Here is a 21,785-nt window from a genome sequence, read left to right as displayed (position 1 = left end):
TTTTACTGCTTCTGCTCTATCTTTCTATTTCTCTCTTGCCGATTTAAAAAGCTTAATCCACTTATTATTTCAGATTTAAAAGTCTACTTGCTGTCCCGGTGACAGACTTTACATTGCTTTGCTCGTTTAGTGCAACGGGCTTGACATTAGCACTGCTTTTTGCTACAATCTCTGTGCAAACTTAATATGGATATGGTTTTAGAAAATATATGGTTTAATAATAATAAGATTATTAAAAACATGTGAGAAAGAAAACGCAGCGCGTGGTCGTAACAAGAACCATCGCCATAGAAACCGGAGGCACGCTGAAAATGCACTCGTGCTTTAGCGCGGTAGCGCTCATGGCCGTTTTCCGATCGACTCGGGTTATAAACACAATATTAATCAGACTTGGGACCCAAAGTAATTAAACTAGGACCTAACCGGACCCGACAGACCATTTAAAATATAAACCCGGAACCATACGGGTCCTGCGTCCTCAGTGAAGAAAGACCTCTGCTCAAGTTCAGAAACATGGAAGACACTGCGCTTGGTCGCACCCAATTCATTGAGAAACAGATGAGCATGCAAACGCACACTCATAGGGAGAGACACGACGTGCTTTCATGCAAAATGAAGCCAACGTGTTGATGGCTCAGAGCACGTTATACAACGTATTCTTAAAATCCACATTTCTGTTTATATATAATATATAATAAATAAATGCTCATAGTAAATCATAGAATATTGTCTAAAACATTAGGTAGCACATTTGCGACCCATTAAAAATTAGGGTCGCAACGGCAGTTCAAAACATCGCATATGCGACCATTTTGGTCGCAGTGTAGCTCCCTGCTGTTAAGGTGAGGATAACTTTCATATTTTATAATGTCAGAACAAAAAAATGTCCCCACACTAAATACATATTAGAATTATGATAGATAGAGTTATATAAAATTTCAGTTGATAGGATCACCTATATTTTGACATGAAATTTTAAAGTTTCTGATGAGTGATGCTATGTGGCTTACATCATTGCAGTTAAGTGGTATGTCCTAATGTGGGTGGGGTTGGTTGACACACTGATTTGGGGGTTGGTTGACACTAGTGATGCGCTGGTCGTCTTGTAACCTGCGGGTCGTGGCGGGTTAGCCTGGCTCCGCCCTCCTACGTGCTTCCGCTTAATTTTCATTTAGCTTCAGCAGTACGTCTGGGATGGCTCTATAGAGTTTCGTTTTCTCCTGCAAAAATCTGCAGGACCAATCAGCGAACAGATGGGGGTGGCTAAGAACGATGACGTTGAGGTCGTGCGTCAGTTTGAGATGTAGTTCCGTAATGGTAGCGGAGAAAGACGTGAGAAAAGCTATTCGGTCCGTTGTTGCAAAACTGCCGAATATACAGAAGTTAAAGCCGGAGCAAGAACCAGGTTTGCTAAGTTTTGTTTGTCTGATTATTCTGACTTGTTGTTTCCGTCCGGTTTCGGTGAATGATATACGTCACAACCACACGTTAGCGATTGGCTTTGGCAGATCTTGAGTGACTCTGGGTAGATCCAATAGTTTTAAACTTCAACAATGGACCCTCCTTAAAGGAAGTAACGCTTTGCAATGGAGCGTGGCCAGACTCTCTGTACAAATGAAATGAATGTACGAGAGTCTGGTTGGACCAGGCTAGGGGCGGGTAAAGAAATTTGAAATTTATTGCGGGGCGGGTTGGGGCGGGTCATTAAAAAAAATAAAAAACAGGTATGTTGCATCTAATTCCCTGTAGCATATATATTAAATATTTGGAAATATATATTTTTATATTTGATTACATTCTTTGATAAGGTTAAATTACGTACGCCTACGTGGCAACGTAACTTCCGCAACGTAACTTGATATACCCAACCTTTTGACATCACGTCACAGAGGCGTAAGTAGCTCCCGCTGCCAGCCACAACAACAAAACAAACTGAGAAATAAAAGATGAAAGACGATCGTAAATGTCGTTTTAAATGATTTGCTGGTATTACCTTATGAACTGCGATTATATAAAAAGTTGCCACAGTGTGTTCATAATGTAATACATTTCTCATACAAATAACCTATTACATTGTTAAAAGTGATTACATTGAAAACAATGTATCCATCATCTCGCTTTCTGATTGGATATTGTTTCATTTTTACGTGATAACCTCAAGAGCGTGCACGCTTTTGTCCTCAGGGTTACCCCCACACAGCAGGATTTCGGAACCTGATCAGAAGAAGTTTGGAGCCACCCTGATCGTGAATCTTAAATACTAAACATGTATAATATTTATGATTCACAATCAGGGTGGCTCCAAAGTTCTTCCGAACAGGTTCGGACACTCTTAACACACCTCACACCAAGGGAGAATCTGATAAGATTCTGGAACTTTGTGGAACTTTCAAGATAATTGGGACATAGCTAGAATTTCCAGATGGGGGGAATTGGCCCAAAATCAGCCGATTATCTTTTGGTGTGTACCCAGCATTACAGACATGTGTTGATTAGATCAGAGCACATTTGCAATATTATCAGATATTGATTAAACAAAAAAGAACTAAGGGCGAGCTCACACTATCCAAACCACGCCCGGGCGTGTTTGATCCCTAAAGCCTTGTTTGTTTGACTAATGTAATCTCTCTGGTTTTGTTAACTCTTTCCCAGCCAGCATTTTTAAAACAAGTTGCCAGCCAGTGCCAGCATTTTTCATGATTTTCACAAAAGTTTAATGTCTTCCAGAAAAATTTCTTCTTTAAATATATAAACGTACAATATATCAAATGAAATAGCAGACCCTCTGCTTTCAAACAAAAAAGTTTCATCCTTGTTTGATTAGTTATTTTCTTATCACCTCTCAAATATGGGTAGGTTGCTTCAAAAACACAAAATTTTGGGCAAAAAGAGACAATTCCTTTTTTCAAGGTATTTTACACTGTAAAACATGTCCTTGTAAAAAACTATATTATGCTGGAAGCTGTGGTTGCCAGCATGGCACCGTTAATTTACAGCGGGATACTATTATTAGAAAAAACAGCATGATACTGTTTTTTTACCTACAGCAGTCAACTGTTATATAGCACCATATAGCTGTTAATTTACAGTAAATATGTCACAACCTATTATACCCTGCAATTTTATATTTGTCTAAGTATAATTTGTCTTTTTATATTTACATAAAACAAAAAAGGCCATGTTATTAATTTTTTTATTTGTATCCAACACCTTATTTGTTATGCCTTAAAACAGGCAAAAATACAAGCAGACATATTTTAATATTCATAGCATAAACTGTGGTACTACAAAAAGGCACAAATAACATACTAAAATACAAAAATGACAAAAAAATCAAACAAACAAAGAAGATTGATATTCCTTACCTTTACTTAAAGCAACACTATGTAGTTTTTTTTACCTTTAAATAATGTCTCTAAAATTATTTCAGTGATAGAACAACTTTTAACTGGACAAATTGTACTGTTGCTGCAACCTGAGCAGCCTCCTAGCTGCTACAAGCACACTCTGAAAGTGGCGGTGGAGGGTAGGAAACACAGCCCCACCCCTCCCCCTGCCTGCAGAAGAGTGTCTGATACCAGGCACTGTTGCGCTTTTCAACCACATGGGGGAGCTGCAAGTCATTTTTACATGGAAACTACATAGTGTTGCTTTAAAATACAAATGTAGATTAAAATTTAGATTTAAAAAAGCACAAATGTTTTATAACAGTAAAATCACACAAAAAAATTTAAAAAATTCAACAAACATTAATTTGCTAATTTTTTAAAAGACACCAGCCCAATTTTGAATATGAAAACATGGTCTGTAATATACAAACCAGTTTAAAAAACACCACACCAGCCCACCAGTGGTGGCCGGAATGCAAAACATGTGTTTGGGCTGTCATGTGAACCTAAATGCATCGCAAATCATGTCAAAATACATGCCTGCTGCAAACAATTTGAAAAGGTTTATGAAAAAAGAGACATTCACATAATACTCGCAAGACACTCATTTAACACTAAACTGATAATAAAAAGGGAATATTTTCAGTGAACAATGATTTAAAACTCTGACTTAGATGATCAAACTTTCAGTAAAACTTTACAAAAATGTGTCATTAGTTAACATTAGTTTGAATTTAAAATAAACAATATTTACACAGCGCTTATTAATCTAAGTTCATTTAAAGGGGATATATCATGAAAATCAGACTTTTTTCGGTCCCAGTGCTTCTAATAATAATAATAGATTTTATTTGTAACGCACTTTACATTTATGGCAAATCTCAAAGTGCTACAGTCAATGTCATAAAAATATCATAAAAACCTAGTAAAAATATCAATAAACACATCAATTAACACTCCCCAAATATTTTGTAATGTTTAAAAAGGTTAATTAAAATTCATAGGTTCTGCTGAACAGAAATGTTTTTAGTCCTTTTTCAAAAGTCTCAGTATGTTTAGATGCCCTCAGATGGTCGGGGAGGGCGTTCCAGATCCGAGGAGCTGCAGAACAGAAAGCCCGATCACCCATGTTGCTGAGCTTGGTCTTGGGTGGAGGAGGCGGTTGGAGTTTGTTGAACGGAGGGATCGGGTTGTAATTTGTATGGTGACTAGTTCTTTTAGGTATGATGGAGCATTATCATAAATGCACTGGTGGGTGAGAATAGCAACCTTGTATTCAATCCTGGTGTGAATGGGGAGCCAGTCAAGTGCCTAAGACAACTTACTTCTATCAACCCAGAAAATGTGATCAACCCAATAACTTCGTTTTGGTAAACCATTCTCTGCAAGCATGTAAAAAAATCATTTTTTTCATTGAAACTTGGCTCCCCTTGTGATGTCAAAAGGGGATCCTATTATAATAATATCCGCACTACTATCCAACCGTGTCACTGCCATTTAGTGCAGAGATCAGATCATTTGCAATTAAAAAGGACACACCCAAAAATTGCACTTTTTTGCTCACACCTTCAAAGTGGCAATTTTAACATGCTATAATAAATTATCTAGATGGTATTTTGAGCTAGAACTTCACATATGTACTCTGGAGACAACAAAGATTTATTTGACATCTTAAAAACGTCTCAGGTTACGTATGTAACCCTGGTTCCTTGAGAAGGGAACGAGACGCTGCGTCGCCATAGCAACGCTTTGGGGAACGCCTCGGCGTGACTAATCTGAAGCACGTGTAAAACATAAACAATGATGAGATAATTGTATACTGACCGTGATGCCGTGCGGACCAGGGGTATAAGAAGGCATCCCACACAAACACACTTGCTACAAGTGCCGAAGCAAGTGCCTGCAGGGAGTATGGCATGGAGACGCAGCGTCTCGTTCCCTTCTCAGGGAACCAGGGTTACATACGTAACCTGAGACGTTCCCTTTCGAGGAACTCGAGCTGCGTCGCCATAGCAACGCTTTGGGGAACGAGATGCCCACGCTTCCATACTACCAAATGCCTGTAGCGTGTATAACTGAACACAGTCAAGGCAAAGAACCTGGGACCCTAAAGAGGGGTCTAGGTCTAAATTATAAATCTGACGAAGGTGAGCGGTGAAAACCAACCGGCCGCATCACATACGTCCTGGAGCGAAACGCCTGACCCTAAGGCCTCAGTGGCAGCCATACCCCGAGTAGAGTGGGCACTCACAGCGACGGGTGAGTGTATACCCTGATGTTCATAATCCAGTGAGATAGCATCCACTATCCATCTGCTCAAAGTCTGCTTGGTCACCGGTAAACCTTTTCTGGGTGAACCAAAGCACACAAATAACTGCTCGGACTCCTCCACTGAGCAGTCCTGTAAATATATGTATCCTGTGCTCGCACAGGACACACCAAATTCAGCTTTTCCTGGTCCGCGCTCCTGAAGGGGGGGAGGACAAAGGGCCTGCAGAACAATGGGCCTCGGCACATAGTTCAGCACCTTGGGAACATAACCTGGCTTTGGGTATAGAAAAGCCTTAGCCATGGTGCAAACTCAGACCTGCAGGGGAAACTGACAGGGCCTGAAGGTCCCCCACTCGCTTTAGAGAGGTAATAGCAGAAGGAACACAGTCTTTAAGGCCAGAAACCTATCTGGCGAAGTCTCAAGTGGTTCGAACGGAGCCAACGAGAGCCCTTCCAGCACGACCGCTAGGTCCCAAGTAGGCACCCTAGTGCGGCTAACAAGTCGCAACCTGCGAGTGCCACAAAGAAAGCGAGCCACTTATGGGTGTCTACCCACTGATGAGCCTTCCACATGAGTATGGTAGGCAGAAACTGCTGCCGTTAAACCTTAATGGTGGAAGGAGTAAACTCATCAGAGAACGCTCCTGCAGAAACCTCAGAACTACATCGACAGGGCAGTAAACTGGGTCTGTCAGATGAGCTGAACACCAAGAGGTGAAAATTTCCCACTAAAGGGAATAAAGTTTCCCCGTGGAAGGAAAAACACAACCAGGGTGGAAAGGCATACAGACGTAGCCTCGGCCACGCCTGTACCATGGAAAACCACAGTGGGTAAAGTGTGGTGTCCTGGGATGCAAACAGATCTACCTCTGCGCGTCCAAACCTTTTCCAGATGTGGTTCACCACATCTAGATGAAGTCTCCACTCCTATCGGAGATGTCTGTTATCTCGAAGGGGCATCTGCCACATTCAGGTGGCGTGGTATGTAGACTGCCCTCAGAGAGTCCAGAAGTGTATGGTAGGCAGAAACTGCTGCCACCTATACCTTAAAGGTGGACTAATGATATGGTCTCCACAACCTCAGTTGGTAGCATGACATTCTTCCAAAGGAGTATGGTAGGCAGAGACTGCTGCCACCTAAACCTTAGGGTGGAAGGAGTTAACCCAGCAGAGAATTGCTCCAGCAGAAAACTCAGTACCACGTCAAGAGGCAGTTGACTGGGTCTGTCAGGTGAGCTGAGCACCGAAAGGTGAAGTTTCTCTACTTTAGGGCATAAGCTTCCTCGTAGAGGGAGCTCTGAAGTAAACATCTGGTTCCCACAACCTCATTCGGGAGCATGAGGCCCTTCCAAAGGAGCATGGTAGGCAGAGACTGCTGCCACCTAGACCTTAAGGGTGGAAGGTGTTAAGCCAGCAGAGAATTGCTGCTGCAGAAACCTCAGTACCACATAAACAGGGCAGTTGACTGGGTTTGTAAGAGGAGTTAAACACCAACAGGTGAAATATTCTCCACTTAAGGGCATAAAGCTCTCTTGAGGGTTGTCCAGACGAGATATGAGCTCCTTCTAGGAGTATGGTAGAGGCAGAAACTGCTGCCACCTAAGCCTCAAGAGTGGAAGGAATTAAGCCAGCAGAGAATTGCTCCAGCAGAAACCTCAGCACCACATAAACAGGGCAGTTGACTGGGTCTGTCAGGTGAGCTGAACACCCTGAGGTGAAGTTTCTCCACATAGGGCCTAAGCTCCTAATGGAGCTCTTGAGTAATCATATGGGCTCCACAACCTCAGTTGGGAGCATGACATCCTTCCAAAGGAGTATGGTAGGCAGAAACTGCTGCCACCTAAGCCTTAAGAGTGGAAGGAAGTAAGCCAGCAGAGAATTGCTCCTGCAGAAACCTCAGTACCACATAAACAGGGCAGTTGACTGGGTCTGTCAGGTGAGCTGGACACCATGAGGTGAAGTTTCTCCACTTAGTGCCTAAGCTCCTGGGGGAGCTCTGGAGTAACCATATGGTCTCCACAACCTCAGTTGGGAACATAATATCCTTCCAAAGGAGTATGGTAGGCAGAGACTGCTGCCACCTAAACCTTAAGAGTGGAAGGAGTTAAACCAGCAGGGAATTGCTCCTACAGAAACCTCAGCACCACATAAACAGGGCAGTTAACTGGGTTTGTCAGGAGTAAAGTATGGTCTCCACAACCTCAGTTGGAAGACCTGAGCCTACGAGCCTGGCCCCCTCAGAGGCCAAACCAACAGGCCATATCTCTGGCAAGCTTCCTCCAGAACTTTTCTGGCAGAGTGATTGGGGAAAGGAGAAAGCCACATTGGGCAGTGTGTGCGGTCCTGAGACGCAAACAGATCCACCTCTGCGCGTCCAAATCCTCTCCAAATGGGGTTCACCACATCTGGCTGGAGTCTCAACTCCCCAGCAATGGGTGTTGCCATACAGGGCATCTGCCACATTCAAGTGGCCTGGGATCCAAATTGTCGTCAATGAGCACATTTTGTCCAGAGACCACAATGCCATTATCCCAAAATCAATAATGTAGTGATTTTGGACCTCTCGGCCTTCCATACTGTACTCCAACCTGTGGGGAGTGCGTCTGTTGTCAGTGTCACACGCCAGTAGCACGCACCCAAAAACAGGCCTTAGAATGGAAACCAAGGTTTTCTCCACACCACCAGAGCACGCAGGCAACGATGCGTGACTTTGATAGCAGATCTCCTTAATAATTTATTAATCAACCACTGATGTGATGTCTATCTGGACAAGCACATGATGGCTCCTAAGGTCTGGCAGGAAATGGGAGTCCAACCCATACCACCATCTTTTCCAAGGCAATTTCAGTGCCATAGCCGATGATGAGTTTCAGCGATTTTGAGCCTTTTGGCTTTCCATAATCGCAACAACCTGTGAGGGATGCGTCTGTTGTCAGCGTCACACATCGACAACGCGCACCCAACACAGGACCTTGGGACAGAAGCCATGGCTTTCTTCCGGTTACCAGAGCACGCAAACCCTCGGGAAAAACCCTCCCGTGTTGAATGGAGACATAAGCTCGATGTAAGGAATCAGTCCTCGGATCTGATTGCATCACAATCGGTTTCAGTAACAGCATAGAACTGAGCGCATCACTGAACGATTACAAGTCCCCTCCTTTTGGAACAATAAAGTAAAGGCTGTAAGCTGTCATTTCTCATGTGGAGGTTCTACAGCCTCCTGCACAAGAATGTAGCCACGCTCCACTACTGGAGCCAGCTGTATGCAGGTGAAGGTTAATGGCGGCTGCCTGTCGTACTACGCACCAAAGGGAAGCAGGCACCATAAATGAGGTGTGAGCTGCTTTGCTTCAATAAGAAAGTGAGTGCCACGAACGAAGACGTCACCCGCCTCAGCAGATGAGGATCTCGAATCGTAACACACAAAATCATTATCTGAATTATGGCGCACCAGCGGCCTATCAGGAGAATAAATGCTGTGCACAGCTGTACAAGCAACACACAGCATAGACACAACATCACTGTTTGACTCATCAAACAATGACAAACAGCTCATGCAGGCTGTGACAGGCAGATACACATACATAGCCTACACATACAGGTGTAAAAACGTATGTATATATAATACCTTCATACTGTAAAAAGAGGAGGCTTCACGTGGAAACTGCACGTTTAGTCTTAAACAGTAGGGGGATTATGAAGATGATCCATCTTTCCGGAGTTAGACAGCTGAAAATATATGGCTCTCACGCAGGGCGCCTGCCTGATCCGGCGAGTGAGAGAGAGGGACTTCACGTGCAGGCAGAGATAATCATATGGCGACTCCCACGAGTGCAACCGCCGCTGAGAAGCGGGATCGCAGCCGCGAACCCAAGCTTTCTAGAGAGCGAGAGACAGATACCGCCGCCTGCACGCATGAGTGCAGTCACCGCTCTGCCTCGACAGAAGCGGGACCGGATCCGTGAGGGCGCAAGCCTGAGATATCCTTCTCTAAGCGTGAAGCTGGAGCGGAACACGTGCACGGGAATGCTCACAGTGCACACAGCCAGTTTCCTCAAAAGCCAACTGTGCGTGCTGCGCTCGAAGACACATGGGTAGAGTATCCTTGTCTGTGATATTGCGCTGACAGGGAGATACACATACTTGAACTTCTTAAACATACTTCAGGTTTATGCAAACATACACGTAGTCACTTGCTTGAGGCACTAAAAGCGAGTGTGTTTGTGTGGGATGCCTTCTTATACCCCTGGTCCGCAAAGCATCACGGTCAGTATACAATTATCTCATCATTGTTTATGTTTTACACGTGCTTCAGATTAGTCACGCCGAGGCGTTCCCCAAAGCGTTGCTATGGCGACGCAGTTCGAGTTCCTCGAAAGGGAACTCTTGTGAAATGTCCCCTTAAACACATACAAGGACATTTTTAAAAGTTGTCTTAGTAAGTGAATTAACAATCACAACAAAATAGTTTTTTTATTATCTAATATTAACAAAGATTAATACATACTTTTGTGGACTGATCATTGTAAGTTCATGTTAGCTAATACATTAACTAATGTTACATTAACTAAAGTGATGGTTCACCCAAAAATGAAATTTCTTCCATTATTTACTCACCCTCATGTGGTTCTAAATCTGCATGAGTTTCTTTATTCTGTTAAATACAAAAGACAATATTTTGATAAAAGATGTTAAGCACAAAGTTGGCACTGCCCATTGACTTGGGTACTGTCAACCATGTGAACCACAATTCATTAAAATATTTCAGTTTTTGTTCAACAAAATAAGGAAACTTACATGTTTAGAACCACATGAGGGTAAATGTGGAAAGAATTTTCATTTGTGGGTGCTACCGCCTTTAACGAAAGAGACCTTATTGTGAAGTGTTACTAAAATTGCCTCCTCAAAAGTTACAAATTCAACCTTTCAAGAAAGTCACATGTTAAAATTAAGTTAAGTAAATGAAATCATTATTTTATGTGGAACTATTCCTTTTAGGTCAACATACTAATATTACAATATAAATGAAAAATTTGAAAAATAACTTGTTACCTTTGAAGGACTTCCAGTGTGGATGCTGCTTTCACTTTTTGCAAGTTGAATGATGTTATAAAAGAAAACAATGCAGCAAGTCCATTGAGACACATTGGCTGAACACCCTTGTATATTATTTTGCCTTCCAGGTTGATCATCTTTTGTTTAATCTGTTGTCCCTGAGTATCACCTGGACCAAATTAATGTAAAAGTTAATATATAATCTTTAATATCTGGACAGTGTAGAAATGGCACTGAGAAGAATATGCAAGCACTGACAAAGACACAAAGTGCCATGTCCTTCAAGATAAAAAACTAACAGTATCAATCTTTTAGTTTGTTACTTAACGCCATACTATTTTCCAAGGCCATGTCATGAAAGAAAGGTTACAATACAATTAAATTTAAAGTAATTGAGGGCCACTAAGGTTTCAATAGGTAAACAAAAAAATCACAAATTCATTTAGAGTCTTGTTTAGTGAAAAATGTCAAATTTCATATATTTACCAAGCAGGATCAAACGAGTTGGCACAGGTTAAATTACTAGTCTTCTCAACGTCAGCAGGAGTGGCACACATCTATTAGCAAAGATAACAATTTAAGATAATAAAAAACCAGGCAAATTTGCAGATAACACAAGCGTATCTCTCACTTACATAGACAGAATGCACATGTTAAAAATGTAAAGACACACACCCCGTAAGTGATTTTGATCAATCCCCATTAATCTTTTACACCGGTTTTAGTAAATATAAACAGGTTGGATAAAACTTCGGTAAATTATTACCTGGGATCTTTGTGACTGATGTGATGGCAGACTTGACTGAATACCTGCTTTGCCTGATTAAAATGGAATCTTATTTATTTTTTAAAAGCTTTACTGGATAAGATGCAATATTTAAAAGTAATATGTCATTTCAAAATAAATAAGCATCGATAAAGTTGCAGACCTACCTCATGCAGATAATCCAAAATGGCGTGCCCAACAAAAAATATGCTATAATACTGTTAATTAACAGTGACATTCTGTTGTTGCTTGACAACCGACCTAAACTGAGCAAGTCTACCCACAATGCACTGTAAAAACAGCTACTTATTGCTATTACACGAAAACAGCATTCATTTGGCTGTTGAATTTCCATGTAAATTTACAGAAACTTTTTACAGTATAATAGAGATCAGATTCGGAGCGATCCTCAAAACATACACAGAGTTTTTACTCTTTCACATGAGGCATTGCTTCCGGGTTGTATAAGTTGTGGAAGAGTGCCACCTGGTGGATAATAGTGGTATTGCGTATTGCCGGTAAGCAAGGAATTAACTTGTAAATGGCGGGGAAAGAGTTCATCATTTTAAATTGTATGAAAACCTAAATAAATACTTATATTAGTTGTAGAGTATGACTTATTTTATAAAAATCCCTGTAGCCAATGGGGGGCCAGGCCCCCAGCAAGCTCCGCATATAAGTTGAATTTATGGCAGAAAGTTTTCTGTTCCTGATAAGATTAAAAACTTATTTCTCATAACCCAAATAATTAAAGAATTATCTGCTAAACATTAAATAAATTAGTTAAGCAATATTGAAAAGCATCTAAGGTAAATAGTTGCTGACCGAATATACCACATGGTGTGATCTGCTTAGTCTTAAGCCCGATTTATAGTTGTGCGTAGGTTCTACGCCGTAGGTTATCCGTAGCCTGTGCGTAGCTCTGCCTAGCCTGATGTTCACCTCGCAAATTTTTTTACAGTGCGTCAGTTCTACGCGGACCGCAAGTGCTGTGATTGGTCCACCAGAACCCCTCCTGTCAGGTAAAAAAACCTGCCTCATAGGTATTTCCGTTTGCGACGGTGAAAACAAAGGTGAGCCAAGTTGAGGAGTGATTTAACTCAAACTGCAACAAAAGTCGTTGTTTATTTACTTCCATCATTGCTCCTTTTCTTAAATCATACACAACAAGTTGCTGTTTCTTCTTCGTTTGTGGGTTAACTTCTCAAGCTGCTGCTTCTTTGATGGTCGCGCTGCTACTGTGGTTACACGAGTGGATACTGCCTACCAGCGGTCTTGCGCGTGTGTTTGCACGTCGACAGGGACGACGACTCAAAAGTGTAAATGAAAACCGACGCGGAACCTACGCCGTCGTGGCTACAGCCGTAGGCCTAAGTACAACTATAACAAGCCCTTGAGTCCAGACCCACAGGCCAGAAACTCAGAACTTGTGGTCGATCTGGTTCAGTCTCAGAACAACCCCAGAACGAGGAGCTGGAAAATCCAAAAATTTGGTTGTTTTTTGTCAATACTTTGCAAAGCCATCCGGTTTCCTTAAGGAATTTTACGATCATCCTGGTTTTGGATGAGGTTAATGGATGATGAGGAGTAATTCTGTGGACCAATCAAAACATCCTCTTCTCAGGTTTGGTGATGTAAGCCATAAAAGAGTTGTCCTTATCTGATTGAACTGGACAATTGTTTGTTTTAACCAAAATCCAGCCCAATGTAGGGCACCCTACTCCAAGGCAGTTGGGGGGCTGAAATGCTTGTTATCTGCTGTTCCTACACCAGTAAAGCCAGTTCCTTGATTAGTAGTAAATTGCCATCACCTGCTTTCAGATGAAACGACATTTGATACACAGAGCTGTAATTCACTGAAGAGCTAAGAGTATCCCATTTTTGCATTGCATACAATTTATTGTGCAGCCCTCGTACATACTAGCCTGGTAATACCATCCTCTGCTAATTTGCTAAGCTTCATAGACAGAGTCTGGCTGGGCATCATTGATAAGCGTTTACCCTCTTGTGGGGGGCTTGTCTGAAGTTTAAAATCATTGGTGTAAATTTAAGCCAATCACATAACGTTTGGTTATAACTATTCCATCAGACAGCCCTAACCATAATGAAAATTAAACTAAATTTTCCTACCTTATTTTCTGGTTAATCAGGAACGTCACCAAAGAATGATTGCGCACGCGTCCTCCAACAATGAACAATGTTCCTGTGAACAATGAAATTCCTCTCAATGATTTCTCAATAATTTCTAACCCTAACCCTGTCTAGCACACAGACCGAGTTTTGCTGCCTCTTTAACCTGATCCTCCATGAGAGCAACCAAGGGGGACACAATCACAACTATCGCCTTGCCAGTTTCTCGCTGATGATCGGTAATAGTTGATTAAATACACTTCTCTCAAAACCTGTCGGGATCAGGGCAACAACATCTCCATTTTTTTTAACAAACACTCTTCTTGTTCGGGCTTTAGTTGGCAAATGACGGTAATTTTCCCCACAACAGAGCGAATAGCATTTTGTGCCTCCATGTCCTGTCCGCTGTACACTACAATCTTACATTCGGCGCTTAGCGTCTACATCACGGCTCTCAGCCCGCCCTGTTGATTTGGTCGGCTGTTTTGAGGCCGGAGGAAAACGATTAGAATTGGAAATATAGCTGCAAGCAGCAATCACCGGGGTCAAGCCAAAAAGGGCACAGCAGAAAGTAAAGTTGACTTCGGATGAGCAGTTTAAAGTACCTAAGAAAATCTCTTGATTTCAGACAAAACAATATAACAGTTATCAGCAAAAAAGCTGTGTTCTCATTTAGTGAAATCTCTCCCTCTCTTTCGACGAGCATTGATAACTAGAACACTGACATAAAAATGAGTGGTGCTTGCAGTGGCAATACTCAGCTCTCAAAATGTTACAGTGTTGTTAATGAGTCAAAAGAGCCCACCCCCGTGTCTCTACGATGTTCTGACGCAGAGTTATAGCTCTTGCAAAACGGTTGATAAGGTATTCTCCTTGGTTGCTAGGGAGTGAATTGGCAGCCACCAGTGATTATAGTCAAAGCCATGAAAGGAATAATCCATGATGACTCATGGTTTTAGATGTGCTGTTGCAGTAGATTTAGGCAAAAATAGCTACTTTCTATCTCCAAACCACTAGGTGGCGCTATGACAGAATCGTGCATGCAACCTCAGGTCATGACTGCGTTACGGCGAGCTAGTTTCATGACTATACACTTTAGTTCGGCAAAGAAATAGTTGTATGACCATAGGGCTTGCTTGATATGAAAGATTTTGTTCAATTATAGGGCCACCTAGTGGTTCAGGCATACCAATTTTTTTGTGTGGCCTCAGACTCTGCTCATACATCAGCGTATCAAATCTGGTGAAAAAATCTCTTTTCGTTGCGAAGTTATAACCATTTATGTGTAAAAACCACAAATTTTAAAGGTAATTTTTCGTTTTTTGCAATTTTTGGCCATTTCTGATGAAAATTTTAATATAACGCCAATAGAACTTTTTGTTCAGAAGGTAATGCAATGTTCTTCCTATGGTGTTTTTCGAGTCGATCGGAATAACACTCGCGGAGTTATTCGCGCGTGTTTTTTAAGCGCTATTTTAATGCACAGGGCTAACCGTAAGACGAAATCTGGCATGTTTGGTATCGTTGGACTCGGCATCTACTCAGGACTCTTAAAAATTAAGTCCCGTCAAAATACGTTGATCGCAGCCAAAGTTATAGGTGTATAAAACATCTGTCTGGCCACTAGGTGGCGCAGCGACTAAACTGTGCATGCACACTCAGTTCCTGACTAGGGATGGGTATCGTTAAGGTTTTAACGGTATTACTACTCTTACCGGTACTGCTTAACGGTCCGGTGCTTTAACGGTATTCTTATCGGTACTTTGGCCAATGTTAACATTTGATCACGCACCTATGTTCACATGATTAAGTTAATTATGTGTCTGCATTTCATTATTACAAATTAATTTCTGGATATCATTTCTAAATAGTATACATATATTTATTAATGCACCAGTGTGAAAGCTGCAGAAAAAATACTCTAAATAGGATATTTAGGCTAAATAAATGTTTACATGCTGATTTTTCTTTATTTGGGATTTTAAAAAGAAGTAGAAAATATGTTGAATGCATAACGTTCAGCATTTCTCCCAAAAGAAATCAACAGAATTTCAACGTAAGGTAAGCAAACCAATTAGGGAGATTGTACATTTATTTTAAATGACGTGAACAATGTTGATTCAACATGATTTTAGCATACATGCCTGACGTTGATGCGGCAACCACCAGAGATGATGGTTGAATTTTGCAGGCTGCGACCTTCTAAGGACGTATTTTAAGACCGATTGCGTCACAGCAGCGCGACTTGAGGCTGTGACTTGTGTTAATATTATTCTGTTTATGTTGCGTATTTCTAAGGTTGATTAATTTTATATACTGTTGAATAGTTTAATCTACATCAACGTGTCATATTTTCTAAAATAAATGAATATTTTTCTGATTCCATATTTATTTAAATAAGTCAGAAACGTCTCCGCTGTGTCCTGCTGACAGGCACGGTGGGCGCGTGCAACAGGTGACGCAAATTATAGGTCCTCCGAGGGTTAGACTGTCTCATTTCAGTTCTCTTCGCGGACTTCTGAGGCTGCCACCTTGAAAGACAGAGTGCTCCCCTTTTAAGGTTGTATGCTTAGAAGGTCGCAGCCCTTGAATTGGGACACAGCTTCTTTCTGCACGTAATACACTTTTGAAAGATGCTTTGACAGATTGCTTGTGTTTCCGCCCTTACATGCAAACATCTTGTTGCACCTACCTGTATGACAACGAGCGTTGTCTGCATCAACTCTAGTGAAGTATAACCACACTTTTGAATGTTTTGCTCTATCCGCCATCGTCACTCTTTGTATTAAGCGGTAGTTTTCGTGCTGTTATGCGTGTGCGTGCGCCGCGCTCGTTGTTGTGGTTGTGTTTGACAGACAGCCAGCCTCCGCGGCGCGCATGAGAGATCTCGCAGGTCTCACAGACAAACGTCTTAATCGCAAATTAGAAATGTTTGGTGAGATAAAATGTGCACGAAAACATTATTAAGCAAGAATACATAGTACATTTATTTTTATTTTTTTCTCCAGGACCGATAGCAGAACCGATAGCGTCAGATCTTACTGATACTACGGTCTTTCATAATTTAGCCCCGGGGCCAGTTTAATACCGGGTTTCGGTACCCATCCCTATTCCTGACTGGCATCACAAGTACCAAGTTTCGTGTCAATAGGCCTAAGTTTGACGAAGATACAGCCTAAAATCTGTTTTTTTGCGCTCTACGTAAAATTTGTTGACGCGCTATACAACAACGGATTGATTTATCAAAATTCTTTTAATAACTTTTTGCCGTGAGGGTCTCTAGATGCTACATACCAATTTTAGCGGCAATCGGGTAAAAACTCTAGGACGAGTTCGCAAAAGTAGGTTTTATGAATAATTCAAAATGGCGGAAAAATTTTCATGACGGAAAATGACGTCATAGGGTCCAATCGAATCGTCTTGAGCCAAGGAATCAGAGGAAACAAGAATTTCGTTTCTAGGACTTACGGATCAAAAGTTATAAGCAAAAACATAAGTGCAACTTTGGACTGTTGGTGGCGCTAGCGGGTTTGAGATAGAGACTCCAAATTTGCTGTGGATAATATTTGGACTGTCCCTAATCAGTGTGCCAAATTTCATAACTTTCCTACGTACGGTTCTATGGGCTGCCATAGACCGCAAGTGGATAGGAATAATAATTATTATAAAAAGAAAACTAACGGATACAATAGGGGTCTTCGCCCATTCTGGGCTTGACCCCTAAATATTCTCATACTTAGTACAGAAGCGTATTGAAATTTTGCAGAAGTGTGACGTAGTCAGGCCAAGTACATACTAGGGCTGTGGCAGAATGTTTGATTATTTAAATATACATTCTTTGAGTTGGCATTCAATTTTTAATTTTCAGATTCGAATATTTCTTTCTCTTTTCAACAATATTAACTGCAGAGATTACCAAGCAGGAAAGCGCTTTACTCTCCCGCTTAATAGGTGGCAGTGTGGCTCAGAGAACCTGGCTTGCAACTGCCACCAAACCCCACAAGAAGAAAAACGTGCTTGCTAGAGCCTTGACTGCATTAACGTTAATAATGTTGTCAATAACATTAAATTTTTTACAGTGAAGCAAATTAATCTGTCTTTGCAAAAAATGTAATGTTATTAACAACATTATTAACTCTTTGCCGCCATTGACAAGATATCTCGTCAATCAAGAGAAAACGCTTCCCTGTCAATGACGAGTATTTCTGGCTTTCCGCAATACCGCTACTACCGCCGTTCTGCAACTTTTTAAAGTGGCAAGTGGCTGCATGTCTGTGTCTGTTTTAAAGATCGCTCTGAATGGGATCTCTATAAAAGTCCATCACAAAAATGGAATTATCTCTGCTTTTTTTTCAAAATGTGGTGTTTTTGCTGAAACCTACCCATATTCAAAAGCTCATTACAAAAGAACTACTGAAGGTAGGATGAAACGATTTTTTTTCTGTTTGAAAGCAGAGGGTATGTTCTTTCATTTGGTATATTGTATGTTTATATATTTACAGAAAAACATTTTCTGGAAGGCATTAAACTTTTGTGAAAAACATGAAAAATGCTGGCGCTGGCTGGCAACTTTTTTTTAAAACGCTGGTGGCAAAAGAGTTAACATTAATGCAGTCAAGCCTCATTAAATTTTTTGCAAAGACAGATTAACTTGCTTCACTCTTGTGTCTTTTGCAAAAAATGTATGTTATTATGTTACTATGTTTTGAAGGACTTGCGATCACCAAGGTGCCAGACAAACAAGACTGAAACTTTCAAAAAATAGCCTGATAGCCTGTTTGTGTGTCTCATGCAGGCCTCATACCCTGACCAGCAGCAGCTCTTCAAAGGCTCTGCAAAGCTCTGGAAACCCAGCCGAGATGGGTGTTGCCCCATACAGCAAACAGTTTGTCCACTCCAAGTCCTCACAGTACCGTCGCATGAAGGCTGAGTGGAAGTCCAATGTCTACCTAGCTCGCTCACGCATACAGGTAGAAAGATCATGGCTTAGTCTCACAGACAATGATCTCTGTTTCTGTCTTAAGGATTTTAGCAGAAACATAAAATAACATTAACAGTAAAATTACTGGGTAATAATGCTTACTGTTTCACTTACTATTTAAAAAAATGTAGGCAGCACACAGTGTCTTCAGAAAGTAGTAAGCTGGTATTCAGATACAAACATTTTCATACTGTTAAAGTATACTTTGATTTAAATGAGATTCACCTAAAAATGCTAAAAAAGAATGGTCAAGAAGCTGTAATAATAATGTTTTCCTTCTTTTAACGTAGGGTTTAGGATTATATGCAGCCAGAGACATTGAAAAGTACACCATGGTGATCGAATATATTGGGACCATCATTCGCAATGAGGTGGCAAATAGAAAGGAGAAGATGTATGAGGCACAGGTATACATAATTTTTTTAGATTTTAAATTCATCTTGAAAATATACCTGTGCTCTCTAAGTGCTTTATAATTTTTTTTCCAGAATCGTGGAGTCTACATGTTTCGCATTGATAGTGAGCATGTCATTGATGCTACCATTTCAGGAGGACCTGCAAGGTTAGAAGATACTTATCCTGCTTATATTTATTTTTACTGCTTTGCTGCTTAGGCTTTTAACATACTATATTTACGTACACAAATGCTTGACCAACACATTGTAAGTGTGCAGGGAAAACAAATTTCAGTTAGTATCAAATGTGTGTTTTATTGATTATCTTTTTTTTTTATTCAATTCAATTTTATTTATATAGCACTTTTCACAATTGTTTATTGTTGCAAAGCAGCTTAACATGAGTAGATGTAGAGGAGAACACTGAAAATCAATAGATAGTATAAGAAGTAGAATATAGCTGCTAAGGATAAACCGTACAAGGGAGCGTATTAATAATGTAACATATACAGTAAAGTGCAAAGTTAAGCCAAAGTTGGCTGACTCTCCCTGGGACTAAAAACCCCCCTTGGAGAAAAACCAGTGGGAAAAACTCCTAGAAGGACAAAAAACCCTAGGGAGAAATTAATATTTATATATATAGACACGGTAGGGATAGGAAGCGGGTAAGCAGATTAAACTGGTTCAGCTGGTAGTCGTTGGTCGCGTATCGGCTGGGAATCACGTTGAAGGACAGCCAGTAGATCAGTGGTGCGATGACCTTCACAGCTTCAGGAACTGGCTCTGTTTGTCTCATTGTCCTCGGGGTCGAGGACGAGACAGGGAGACAAAAACAGAATTCTATTAGCGTAGGGGCCGTTCGCATGTAATGCAAGTGTCATACATTATAGTGGTTTAATTCAGCTTGGTTCCAGACAGGCTAACTATTGCGGCAGGAGTAAATTACCCATATGAGGTATGTGAGTGCTTTGTTCTAGACAAAATAACTACTGCGGGTAAAGTACATTTACTGGACAATCTATGTGAATGCTTTGTTAAAGAAGAATGCCTTAAGTTTAGATTTAAATTGCTCGACTGTGTCTGATACTCGAACATTTTTTGGTAAATCATTCCAGAGCTTAGGGGCCAAGTAGGAAAAGGATCTACCACCTTTAGACACCTTTGATATTCTAGGGATAATTAAGTAACCAGAATTTTGTGATCGCAGTTTACGTGGTGGATTGTTTTCTTATAGTAGTTCTTTAATATACGAGGGCGCTAGGCCATTTAAGGCTTTGTAGGTGATTAGTAATATTTTAAATTGTATGCGATATTTAACTGGTAGCCAGTGTAAAGATGCCAGAATTGGACTAATGTGGTCATACTTTTTAGATCGAATAAGCACTCATGCGGCGGCGTTTTGAACCAGCTGTAGCTTGTTTACCTGATTTGCATTGAATCCCCCGAGAAACGAGTTACAACAGTCTATTCTAGAGGTCATAAAAGCATGGATAAGCTTTTCTGCATCTGATGCAGACAGCATATGGCGTATTTTTGAGATATTTCTAAGATATTTCTTTTGTAGTATTAATTTCATTTGCTGCTGTTTGTTACAGTTTTTGCCTGCTATAGTGCCCCTGGTGACAAAGAGACATGCTTTGCGTTGCATAATGAAGTGTGGTCTGGCTCACCGTGGAATCCATCAACACACAAATTACTAAATGTGTATGTTAAACATAACCTTATGTTGCTTTTAATCCACTAGGTACATCAACCACTCCTGCACACCCAACTGCATTGCTGAGGTTGTGTCCTTTGAAAGAGGTTACAGAATCATCATCAGTTCAAACCGGAGAATCCAGCGTGGTGAAGAGGTAAAATCGATTATTCCTACAAATCTAAAAGGCTAACTTATCCAACATTTGTCTTTGATCTGACTACATTAATACTGTATTTTGCTCAGACTTTATATATATATATATATATATACTTAAGTGTTTTTTATTCTTTTGTAGTTGTGTTACGACTACAAATTTGATCTGGAGGATGATCAACACAAAATCCCGTGTCACTGTGCTGCAGTTAACTGCCGGAAGTGGATGAACTAAAGAGAAATGTTGGACAGTTCAACGTTTATGCATTCCTTGTTTTAGTTATACAACCGTTTATGACAACCGGCACGATTTAAACTGCAGAACTGTAATGCTTTTTATAGACATGGTTTTCATAAATGTAACCTGACTCGAGTAGTCTGTCTTGAATCCATGCTAGGAGAGTTGGTTTAGTAAAAACAGGCTGCACACTGGTTACTCTATGTTGCAAAGACAATGTAAATGTATTTTTTCCACATGAGAGACAAAATGAAGTGTCCTGGCAGACAGTGAACAAGAAGTTTTTAGGTGAGCTTGGGCTTAAGTGCTGGACACAGCCATATTTAGATATTAAGAGGCTGGTCCTCTGGGTAAAGAAATATAAATTTACAAATATATACAAATAGCAATGTAGACACCACTGAATAAGGAATGTACTGAGAATACTTCCTTAGGGATAAAGCTAAGGGAATAATTAACTTGCACTAAAACAGAAAGATACCGTTAAAATACTTGATTCCATGAGTCAGTTTATTTTTCCTTTGTTTTAATTTCTGTAAAATAAGAGACAGCTTTTGTATTTATTATTGATTGAAGCTGTTTTTAAAAAATGTGGAAAAGCAGCGCGTCATGTTGCTGATTGGACAGAACATGTTACTTTAAATGATCTGTAAATATTGAAAAATTTTAAATACTCGACCAAATGTTACCTTAACTTTATCTTAGCTG

General features: G+C 40.6%; 1 protein-coding gene across 15 annotated transcripts in view; it reads left to right on the top strand.

Annotated features, from left to right (window-relative positions):
- The window catches only part of kmt2ca (lysine (K)-specific methyltransferase 2Ca), a 297,061-nt gene that overhangs the window by 274,458 nt on the left and 818 nt on the right, over window positions 1-21,785 (top strand). For all 15 annotated transcript variants that reach the window (XM_065294625.2, XM_065294622.2, XM_065294623.2 and 12 more), the window contains 5 exons: window positions 18,407-18,581; window positions 18,883-18,999; window positions 19,081-19,154; window positions 20,732-20,840; window positions 20,982-21,785. The exon at window positions 20,982-21,785 is cut by the window's right edge and continues 818 nt beyond it. In XM_065294625.2, the coding sequence (XP_065150697.2) occupies window positions 18,407-18,581; window positions 18,883-18,999; window positions 19,081-19,154; window positions 20,732-20,840; window positions 20,982-21,074 (568 nt within the window). In that variant the 3' untranslated portion in view covers window positions 21,075-21,785. The remainder of the gene's footprint in view (window positions 1-18,406; window positions 18,582-18,882; window positions 19,000-19,080; window positions 19,155-20,731; window positions 20,841-20,981) is intronic.

The sequence above is a fragment of the Paramisgurnus dabryanus genome, chromosome 22, assembly GCF_030506205.2.
Source record: "Paramisgurnus dabryanus chromosome 22, PD_genome_1.1, whole genome shotgun sequence".
NCBI lineage: Eukaryota > Metazoa > Chordata > Actinopteri > Cypriniformes > Cobitidae > Paramisgurnus > Paramisgurnus dabryanus.
Note: the sequence above shows the minus strand (reverse complement) of the source record. Positions and strands in the feature narration are given on the sequence as shown.